The sequence below is a fragment of the Trichechus manatus genome, unplaced genomic scaffold (genome assembly GCF_000243295.1).
Source record: "Trichechus manatus latirostris isolate Lorelei unplaced genomic scaffold, TriManLat1.0 scaffold00048, whole genome shotgun sequence".
Taxonomy (NCBI): Eukaryota; Metazoa; Chordata; class Mammalia; order Sirenia; family Trichechidae; genus Trichechus; species Trichechus manatus.
In genome coordinates this window covers 17,632,204-17,643,682 of record NW_004443984.1, presented here as the reverse complement: position 1 = coordinate 17,643,682, position 11,479 = coordinate 17,632,204, and the positions used below count along the sequence as shown (strand labels likewise).

At 49.5% G+C, this 11,479-nt stretch overlaps 1 protein-coding gene across 1 annotated transcript in view; it reads left to right on the top strand.

The window, feature by feature from the left end:
• Positions 1-2,628: 2,628 nt before the first annotated feature.
• Positions 2,629-11,479, top strand: part of AGTRAP (angiotensin II receptor associated protein) — an 18,973-nt gene continuing 10,122 nt past the window's right edge. Inside the window, exon 1 of the mRNA XM_004377236.3 lies at positions 2,629-2,776. Coding sequence (XP_004377293.1) covers positions 2,750-2,776 — 27 coding nt within the window. The 5' untranslated portion in view covers positions 2,629-2,749. The remainder of the gene's footprint in view (positions 2,777-11,479) is intronic.

Below are 11,479 nucleotides of genomic sequence, written 5' to 3'. Positions count from 1 at the left end.
GATCCTTCTTAGTCTCTCCCAGCTTCTGGTAGCCCTGGGTGTTCCTTGGCTTGCAGATGCATCTTCGCACGGCCAGCCTTCCTCTGTCTGTCTCTCTGTGTCTCTTCTCCTCATTTATAAGGCCACCAGTCAGATAGGATTAGAACCCACCCTACCCTAGTATGGAGCCCTGGTGGTGCAGTGGTTAAGAGCTCGGCTGCTAACCAAAAGGTCGGCCGTTCAAATCCACCAACCACTTCTTGGAAATCCTATGGGGCAGTTATATTCTGTCCTGTAGGGTCGCTATGAGTAGGAATTGACTCCACGGCAACGGATTTGATTTTTTGACCATGTTTGAATTATTAGACGCCCTTGTGAGGATCAATGTAAAGTGCCCAGAACAGTGCCTGGCACTTAATAAATGGGCAATACACACAGCTCCTTGGGTGGCACAAATGGTTAAGCGCTGAGCTACTAACTGAAAGGTTGGCTGTTCAAATCCACCTAGAGGCACCTTGCACGACAGGCCTTGTGATCTACTTCTAAAAACCCTACGCAATGCATTTCTGCTGAGACATGTGTTTAATCCAGGCCTGTTAGTATGTAATAAGACCATGATCATCTTGTAAGGAGAGGATACAAAACAAACAATTTTTGTGATTAGAGCTGACATTTATTAAGTACTTATTTTGTGGTTAAAAAAAAGAAAACCCATTGTTGTGGAGTCAATTCTGACTCATAGCGACCCTATAGGACAGAGTAGAACTGCCCCATAGGGTTTCCAAGGAGCAGCTGGCGGATTCGAACTGCCAACCTTTTGGGTAGCAGCCATAGCTCTTAACCACTGTGCCACTAGGGCTGTGAAAAGCCCTTCATAGTAAATACTTGCAACAACCTTATGGTGTGGGTACTATTCTTATTCTTATTTACAGTCAGGAGGAAATTGAAATTAAGAGAAATTATGTGGCTTGCCCAAAGTCACATCGCTAGCTGGCACTAAAACTGGATGGGGGAACCAAGGAGGTCTGGCTCCAGAGCTCGCACATTTAAACTTGAGCTATACTGCTTGCATTGTCACGAAGATACAGCCCAGGCTGAGCTGAAAATGATGGAGCACAGTGAGGAGGGGAGGACAGGTTGGAGCAGGATGAAGTACAAGGCCGGGTCTGTGGCGGGTCCCACAGCTCACACACTGACACTGCATTCATCCGGACTGAGGCCAGAAGCATGAGAGGCAGGGAGGGCTAGAGCGAGACCCAGCTGGCCAGAGCACTGAGGAAGAACAAAGGAAAGGGAAACCCTCTGTATTCTCAAAGGAACCAGAGGTCCTGCCCTGACCTATTCCTGACTAGGAAGAACAAACGGACCCCTACAAAGGACATTCCAAGGCTTCGGGTCATATTTTTAGTGAGCATACGTTTGGAATTCAAGTTTAAATTTTTCATGTCCTTCACCAACCCTGTCTCTCAGCTAAAAAAAAGCACCTCGTTTATCTTTGTAGTTTGTACTGTCAACAACAAACCTGATATGTAATAGATTCATTCATTCACTCACTCGTTCATTCAGTGAATAGTTATTAAACACCTACTAGGGTGAATAGCCCTGGTAGCACAGTGGTTAAGGGCTCAGCTGCTAACCATAAAGGTCAGCAGTTTGAATCTACCAGCTGCTCCTTGGAAGCACTAGGGGGCAGTTCTATTCTGTCCTATAGGGTCACAATGAGTCGGAATCGACTCAACTTCAATGTGTTTGGTTTTTGTTTTTTGGGGGTAAATACCTAGGAGTGCAATGGCTGAATCATATGGCAGCTATTTGTTTAACTTTTTAAGAAACTGCCAAACTGTTTTCCAAGGTGGTTGTACTGCCCTATTTTATTCTCTTCTTAGCACTTACAATATCTGAAGGATTGCCCTGTTAAATTATTTGTTTACTGTTTATTGCCTGTTCCCTTACTAGACTGTAAGCCCCAAGAGGGTCTAGCCTCCTCAGCCCTTAGCCCAGTGGCTGCGACATAGCAGGTGCTCAGTGAACGAACAAATATACACCAACTCATAGACACCATATTTGTGTTATGGACTGAATTGGGTCCCCCAGAATGATATGTTGGAGTATTAACCCTTGGTACCTTCCAACTTGGTCTTGTTTGGAAATAGGGTCTTTGGAGATGCTGTCAGTTAAATTAACACGAGGTCATACTAGAGTAGAAAGCCAAAACCAAACCCGTTGCTGTCGAGTCGATTCCAACTCATAGCGACCCTATAGGACAGAGTATAACTGCCCCAGAGGGTTTCCAACGAGTGGCTGGTACTTATTGTAAATGTCTCCATTTTAACATGGGGAAGGAAGGAGGCGAGAGGGTGTGCCCCAGGAACTAAGACACCAGCTGTTGCTACATCCACAGTTTGCACCTGGAAGTACCCTCCCCAGGGTCTCCTGGCTGCAGGTGGTCTCATCAGCCCAGGTGTCACCACCTGCTAGGATATTAACCAGGCAGGACATGGCGCCCTTTGCGTCAGAAATCCCGATATTGTGCCTGCCGGCCCCCAGAAACTGCCTGGGCAGTTGCAGGAGCTGGGAGGCTCGTAGTGAACGCGAACAGACTGATGCCGTCTCCTAGCAACCGGGCCGCGCTCACGTGGTCCCGGAGAGGCGCTCCGGTTGGAGTCGCTGAAACGGGCGGGGTGGGGCGGGGCCGGGCAAGTTTGTTTCCCGAGTTTAGAGGCGAGGAGCCCGTACCGCTGTCACGCAGGTGCCCTGGGCCTGGTTCGGGATGGAGCTGCCCGCCGTGAACCTGAAGGTAGCGACAGGCGAGACGGGGCGGAGGTGGCCAGGCCGCGGGCGAGCGGGGCGGCGGGTAGCTGAGAGCATGCTGGGCGTTTGCTTTTTTAAAGGATTTTAGAGGCGGGAGGATCGAGAGTTTGGTGAAAAGAGGGTGGCAGGGAGAAAGGAGAGGAGGGAATGGACGCCTCCCCAGGTGAGGAGATGGGGCAGATAGACCTCAGCGGGGAGAAGGAATCCAGAAAACAGCCAGCAGAGACGATCCAGAGAGGGGACTGGAGGCTGTCGGGTGATGGAAGGGCCGCCTCGTCCCAGAGCCAGCCGCCTGCAGCTGGGAGCTCCGCCCCTGAGGATTACTTTGGCCTACACGCCCAGAATTCCCCTGGAGAAGGAGGAAAGCGCAGGGGGAGGGGCCCACTGAGAGCCAGCGGCGGGGGTTTGGGGGCGGGACACGTCTCTCCTACGAAGACGTTGGGGCCAGACCTTTCACCTGGGCCCCCAGTTGGGTCCTGGTAGCCTCCTTTATTCACTAAATGAGGTTTAGAAAAGGTCCCTGGGTGGCGCAAGTGGCTTGCCCTGACTGTGAACCTAAAGGTGGGCGGTTCAAACTGAGTTGCCAGCAGCACCGGAAAGAAAGGCCTGGCGATCTGCTTCTGTAAAGATTACAGCCAAGAAAACCCTATGGAGCAGTTCTACTCTGTAACACGTGGGGTCGCCATGAGTCAGAATCAACTGGAAAGCAACGGGTTTGGTTTTGGAGGTTTAAGAAAATCAGATGTTGCCAGAAAGTGGTTTTCTGAAATTTATTAAGTCCAGCTTTCTTATTTCAAGCAAGCCGAAAACCCCCACTCTGTGCACTTAGGAAGACACTGTGGGGCTTTCTGGGATGTCTTCATTTCCTGTCCTGTGTCTTCAGCGCTGTCACAATGCCAGGGGCTGTTCTTCTTTTTCTCCCCGCCCACCTCAAGGTTCCATCTGGGCTCTTGTCTGCTGACAAAGGGGCCGGGCCCTTAGCTTTTGTCCGGAAGGCTGAACCTTGGACCAAAGCATTTTGGGTCTTGTTGCAGCCTCCTTTGAGACCATATCCGGGAATGCTCTTTTACTCGGGAGTGACAAACCATTTAGCACCCCGTGGTGCCTGACACAAAAGGAACCCAAGGGTGGCTGATGCCAAAACAACTCATAATCCAAGTTTGGATTATTAGACATGCCTCTGCTATGATTTCACCTGGGCAGATTTTCTTCCCAATCAGCAGCTGGGGGGAGAGATCCCTGGAACAAGGGGATGGACTTGGGTTTAAAGTTTAGCCAGGAAGAAATTTACATGAGGACATCTGAGGTTTGTTGGTATCAATACCCAAGTCTTTTGAGTACCTACGCTGTTCCAGGTGAGTTGGGCTTAGTGCAGAAGGTATACACCTGCTGACCACCTTTCCTTTGATTAGAGATTTGCATAAACTAATTGCAAAAAATGGGAGAATCAGGTGAGGGAGAGTGCTGCAGGAACTGAAAAGAGGGAAAAGAGCTTTCGTTTACGGAGTGTCTGTGGTGTGCCAGGATTAATTATTTAATCCCAACAACCTCCCAAGAAAGCTGGCATTGTCATGTTTTTACAGATGAGCAAACTTTGGCTCAGAGAGGGTAAGTGACTTGCCAAGATCACACAGGGATGAAGTGGCAGAGTCAGAATTTGAACCCATAGGTGTCAGACTCCAAAGCTGTGGGCACCAGGTTAGCTGAGGCTGACTTCTGCCTGACTGTTTGGGGCTTTTTTTGAGCAACTTTTATGAGCATGACAGTCCAGGTGTTGCAACAGATGTGAGCTGTGCTGTCTTTCAATGCCCAGAATGAAAAGGCTGTCCTTCTCATGACTTGGGAAACAGCTCACCATGTCTCCAAGGATCTTAGCAGGCCCCAGTCAGAAACATGTAAATGCTGGAGGGCCCCACGGGGTAGGGTAGCCAGATAAGATACAGGACATCCAGCTGAATTTCAGATCAACACATATACTTTTATAAGTATGGTCCATGTAATGTTTGGGACATACTAAAAAGTTATTCTTCATCTGAAATTCAAATTTAACTAGGTGGTGCAAACAGTTAAGCACCTGAGCTGCTAACCAAATGTTGGCAGTTTGAGTCTACCCAGGGGCATCCCAGAAGAAAGGCCTGGTGATCTACTTCTGAAAAGTCAGTCACAGAAAATCCATGCTCCGTAGGTGTTCAATGGCTGTGATCTTTAGAAAATAGACCTCTGGGCCTTTCTTCTGAGGATCCTCTGGGTGGATTTGAACCGCCAGCCTTTCAGTTAGTAGTTGAGTGTTTAACCATTTGTGCCACCCAGGACTGTTACACAGGTACTTACCAAAAAAAAAAAAAAACAAACTCTTTGCCGTTAAGTTGATTCTGGCTCATAGCAACCCTGTAGGACAGAGCAGAACTACCCCATAGGGTTTCCAAGGAGCGGCTGGTGGATTTGAACTGCTGATCTTTTGGTTAGCAGCAGAGCTCTTAACCGCTGTGCCACTAGGGCCCCCACAGGTACTTAGAGGTTATTAAATGGGTACATACAGTGACCTGCCAGATGTCTTACCTCTCTGGCAGTTGCAGCACCCCTGTGGGACAGACGGGTGACATGTACTGCCTCTATTTCACAGATAAGGAAACTGAGGTTCAGAGACATGAAGGGATGTGGCCCCTGAACCAGAATCCAAGTCTCCTACTCCCAGTCAGTGTCCTGCAGCTCCCTGCTGCCCTGGCCCTCCCTATCCCCTGGTCTCTGGCTGACACATCGGATGCTGTCTAGGAAAGAACGGGGCAGCTCCCGTGGGCTGGAGCACTATATCGAGAGTCTAGGGACTCAGGAGGCCCCTGGCTGGTGCAAATGGTTGAGCGCTTGACTACTAACTGAAAGGTTGGCAGTTCGAACCTACCCAGGGACACCACGGAAGACAGGCCTGGTGATATCTGGTTCCAGAAGGTCACAGCCTTGAAATGTCTATGGAGCAGTTCTACTCTGCACACGTGGGGTCACCATGAGTCAGAATGGACTCAACAACAACTAACAAGGGCTCTTGCCCAGCCAGGGAATGTCACACTACCCAGATAATTCTAGATCCCAGCCCATCCCTCTGTTTCACTCAGGCACCTCCCCTGCTTCCAGCTTCTCTTCCTTCGCCCTGAAGTACCTGAGAATCCCAGCCTCTCCTTGGTCATCAGAAACCTCCCCCAGAGCCAGCAGACAGGACTTTTGTGCTGATCATGAGTCATAACCCCTCCTCCCAGGGGCTGCCGGGAAGGGAAAGGCCAGATCAGGCTTCCTAGAGATTTTCTGACGTTAGGCCTCTCTGGAGCTGGACAGGTGTGTCCTCCCCATTGCAAAGATGGGGAAACTGAGGAGGCTTAGTCTTCCTTGAGTTTCTTTTCCCAGAAGCTTAAGAGGAGTGATCAGATGGTGCTAAGTTTCTTAAATATTTATCGAGCAAAAGCAGTGATGTCATGCGGAGAGGATTGCATGTCTTCTGAGGTTCTGCAGTTTGTCCAGGTGATACCCTTCTTCCCTGAGAGATGGCATAGTTTTGGCTTTTGCTAGGTATGCATTCCATATTACAGGCCTTTGTGGCTCTAGGAGAAATCTGTATCTCAGAGGTGATACAGAATGATTTACCCGCAGGCCTCCTTCCCCCAGGCCAGTAGCCTGCCTGCCTGTGTCTCAGCTGTCCATCTATGTCATTTGCTCCCTAATAAACCAGGCTCTGCAGAGCCAAGAAACACCCGGTACTAGAGACCTGTGTGTACACAGTCTAAATGCAGGAACCAGAGCGACTATGAGATCACTTGGAAGTGAAGATTATTTCTGAAAGTAAAAGTCAGCAGTGGGAGAGATAAGACACTGATTTTCTCGAGGAAGGAGCCCCTGGGTAGTGCAAATGGTTAACATTAACATGCTTGGGTGCTAACTAAAGGTTAAAGGTTCGTCCACCCAGAGGCACCTTGAAAGAAAGGCCTGGCGGTCGACTTTTGAAAAGTCAGCCATTGGAAACCCCATGGAGCACAGTTCTGCTCTGACGCACGTGGGGTTGCCACGAGCCTGAATCGACTCGATGGCAGGTGGTTTTTTTGTTTTGTTTTCTTGAGAAAAGTGGTGATGTGAGCGGCCTCCCCTCTGCCTTCTTCCAGGGTGTCTTCTCTTAGGCTAAAAGTTGGGGCACCAGGACCACCCTCGCTGGCCGTGTGGCCTTCAGTGGGTCCCTTCCCCTCTGTGGCCCAGGGTTTCCTGTGAGATGGAGGGGGCAGAGGTTAGCTCTTAAGATAAGGATCAGTGTTCATCCCCTGCCCCAGACCTCACTGCACATCTCCCAGACTCTTGTCCCCCCTCCAGTCTCCTCTTGCCTTCCACACCAGCCACGCTGGTTTCTTTTCACTTCCCAGAATGCTCCATCCTCCCTCCTGCCACAGGGGCTTTGCAGATGCTGCCCCTTCTGCTTGAAATGCTCTTCTCCCCTCTCTGCCCCTGGTTAACCCCCTACGTGCCACCTTCAATCTCAGCTTAACTTGTAATAGAATGAGGTTCCTTTTCCTTTGCTATGACTTTCCTTTCAAATGGGATCTCATTTGACCCCCTATTCCTAAGGCTGATTATCTGATTAACGAGTATCTTTCCACTAGATGTAAGTTCTGGGAGGGCAGCTGCCACATCTGCTGTGCTCACCAGTGGGACCCCAGGGCTGACACAAAGCAGGAGCCTAGTGATGCCGGTTAGCAGCTCAATTCTGGACCAGGCAGTCTGTTTGAATCGTGGCTCTGCCGCTGACCAGCTGTGTGACCTTAGACAAGTTACTTACCTCTAAGCCTCAGTTTTCTCACCTGTAAAATGGGATAACAGTACCTCAGAGGATCGTAAGTATTAAATGCATTTGTATACAGAAAGCACTTAGAATGGTGCTTGGCACATAGGAAGTACTCAGTAATAAACAATGGTAGATGACCGTGAAGATTCCTTCTAGAGCTAAAAAAAAAACCAAACCAGTTGCCATTGAGTCAACTCTGACTCATGGCAACCCCATATGTGTCAGAGTAGAACTGTGCTCCATAGGGTTTTCAATGGCTGATTTTTCAGAAGTAAATTGCCAGGACTTTCTTTTGAGGTGCCTCTGGGTGAACTCGAACCTCCTCTCTTTTGGTTAGCAGTGAGCATGTTAACTGTTTGTACCACCCAGGGATCTGTAATGTACAGACTCAGCTTTTTCAGTCTTGGGACCATGTAAATTCTCCACAAGTTAGGCACATCGTCTTTACAGAGTTATTTTCCTTGTCTTCTGTACCTGGAAGAGAACTTTCTTCTAGGCTATGGAGCTCAGATCCCTTTGGGGTCATTCTGGCACTGGATACTGGAGGTTCATGTGAACCATCCCAGCTATGTCTGTTCTGGATTTCATCTGCCCCCATGTATAAGGGATGTGCAGATTTGTCCCCAGCCCAAAGATCTCCTCCCAGCTGAAGGCCCATGCCTCCAGTGTAAAGGCCAAGAACACTGGTTTTGGAATCAGACAAATTTAATTTTTGTTTTGCCACTTGCTGCCTGTGGAAACTTGATCAACTGAATTTACCTTTCAGCCTAGTTTTCTCACCTGTAAAATGGGAATAATCATAGTGTCTATTCCAGAGGTTGTCATGAGGCCCAGGTAGGGTCACGCGAGGTGTTTGGCCCACGGCCTGGCACGCTGTAGGTGTGCAGTAAATGGCAGCTGTTCTAGAAATGCTTTTCCCTCTTCAGGTTCAGTTCTTTATCACAGGTGGGGTGTCTCCTTCTGGCCTTTCACCCAGACCAAAAGCCTGGGCCTTTTACTCCAAACCCTTGCTTGATCGGCCCCTGCTCTCTGGGCCCAGCATACTGCTCCTGCCCCAGCCTTGGCATCTGTCTCCTGGTCTGATCCCCTCTTTGAGTAAATGCCTCCAAAGGCCCCCATCAGCCACCAGGCTCCACGGAAGCTCCTAACTTGGGGCCCGTGGCCTCCTGCAGTCTCAGCATCACCCCCAGCCTCGGCCATTGCCACACCCTCCACCTGCTCCTGGCTCTGTGCACACCTGGGTCCTGCTCCCTGCCTTTGCTGCTGTGTGCCCACTCCGTGGAAGGCCTATCCACTCTCCCTCCCCTTTGCCCAGCAATTCCTGCGCATCCTTGAGCACTCAACTCAGGTGTGTCTTCTCCTTGGAAGTACTTGCTGATGCTGCCTTGTCCCGCCCCATCCCCCCATAATGCCTGCTCCTCCCTTCTCTTTCTCCTTTCCTGTCAAGGCCCTTTTGATTATCAGGAGTAGAGAGCAGTTCCAGTAAAACCAGTTGCCATCGAGTCAACCCTATTCATGGCGACCCCACGTGTGCCAGAGGGTAGGGTTTTTAATAGCTGATTTTTTGGAAGTAGATCACCATTCTTTCTTCACAGTCACTTTTGGGTGGACTTGAACCTTCAACCTTTCAGTTAGCAACCAAGCACATTAACCATTTGCACCACCCAGGGACTCCAATTTCAGTGAAACCAAAAAACCAAACCTGTTGCTGTGGAGTCGATTCCAACTCATGGCGACCTCATGTGTTACAGAGTAGAACTGCTCTGTAGGGTTTTTGTCGTGGTTTGAATTATGTCCCCCAGAAAATGTGTGTATCAATTTGGCTGGGCCATGATTCCCAGAATTGTGTGGTTGGCCTCCATTTTGTGATTGTAATTTTATGTTAAAGAGGATTAGGATGGGATTGTAACACCACCCTTACCCAGGTCACATCCCTGATCCAATGTAAAGGGAGTTTCCCTAGGGTGTGGCCTGCACCACCTTTTACCTTACAAGAGACAAAAGGAAAGGGAAGCAAGCAGAGAACTGGGGACCTCATACTACCAAGAAAGGAGCACTGGGAGCAGAGCACGTCCTTTGGACCTGAGGTTCCTGCACAAAGAAGCTCCTAGTCCTTTGACCCAAGGTTCCTGCACAAAGAAGCTCCTAGTCAGGGGGAAGACTGATGATGACAAGGACCTTCCTCCAGAACTGACAGAGAGAGAAAGCATTCCCCTGGAGCGGATGCCCTGCATTTGGACTTCTAACCTACTAGATTGTGAGAAAATAAATTTCTCTTTGTGAAAGCCATCCACTTGTGGTATTTCTGTTACAGCAGTGCACGGTGACTAAGACAGTTTTCTTGGCTGTGATCTTTATGGAAGCAGATCACCAGGCTGTTTTTCTGCAGCACTGCTGGGTGGGTTCCAGCTGCCAGCCTTTCAGTTAGCAGTCAAATGCAAACCATCTTTGCCACCCAGGGACCTCAGTTTCGGTACACAGGGCTATTATTTTAAGGATATATCAGGTAATAAGACGTGTGGGGTGTCAGAGAGAAGGATTTTTTTTTTCTTCACATGAATCTTAGTATGTTACTGCCCTATAGAAAAACCCCCAGCAGCCTCCCTCACTGCACCTATAATAAACCCCACACTCCTGACAGGCCCTCAAGGCCCACTCTCCTCTCCTCATCTCCCATCCCTGTCCTCTGCTCTTCTCTGCAGCCACTCTGGCCATGTGTCTATTCCTTGGATGCACTTGCTGTCCTCTCTGCCTTTCCACCCCCAGCACCCCAGCTCCAGTGTCCCAAGAAATCGCACTTGTCTGAACCCACCTGGCTGCCTCCTCCCTCTGATTTCCGAGCAGACTCCCAGCCAGCCAGTCCTGGAAGCAGGAAGGGTGCAGTGTCAGTTGCCCCCAGGGCGGGGAGAGGTGAAAGTGGCGGCTCCCCTGGCTTGACCTGTGTTCTCCCTTCTCCTTCTCCACCCTTGGGGCACTCGCTATTGCTGATGTTTTCTCTTCAACAGACATTGACAAAACCCTGTCTTTGTTTGCTAGGGCTACTGTAACAAAACAAGGAGCCCTGGTGGTGCAACGGTTAGGCATCTGGCTGCTTTGAGCCCACCAGCAGCAGTTCCACAGGAGAAAAAACCTGGCAAACTTCTCCTGTAAAGCTTTTTAAGAAACAACCCACTGCTGTCAAGTTAATTCCAACTCATGGCGACCTCATATGTTAGAGAGTAGAACTGCCCCATAGGGTTTCCGAGACTGTAAATCTTTATGGAAGCAGACTGTCACATCTTTCTCCCAAGCAGCTGCTGGTGGGTTCAAACCACTGACCTTTTGGTTAGCAGCTGAGCATTTAACCACTGTGCCACCAGGGCTCCTTAATTACAGCCTAGGAAACCCTATGGGGCAGTTCTACTCTGTCATACAGGGTCACTATACAATATCACAAGTGAGTAGCTTCAAAGAACAGTTTCGGAGCCTGGGAATCTGAATTCAGGGCATCAGCAGAGCTGGACTGTCTCTGTGGGCTCTAGGGGAAGACTCTAGTCTCTTTTAGCTTCTGGAGCTCTGGGCGTTTCTTGGCTTTCCTGACATAACTGCTTGTAGATGTGTCTTCACCTAATGTTTGCCTTCCCCTGTGGGTGTGTCTGTGTCTGTTCTGCTCTTTTTATAAGAAACCACTCAGAGGGATTAGGTTTGGACCCACCCTACTCTGTATGACCTCATTAACATAACCCAAGAAACCTCCTGTTTCCAGAAAAAAACAAACCCGTTGCCACTGAGTCGATTCCGACTCATAGTGACCCTATAGGACAGAGTAGAACTGCCCCATAGGGTTTCCAAGGAGCGGCTGGTGGATTCGAACTGCTGACCTTTTGGTTAGCA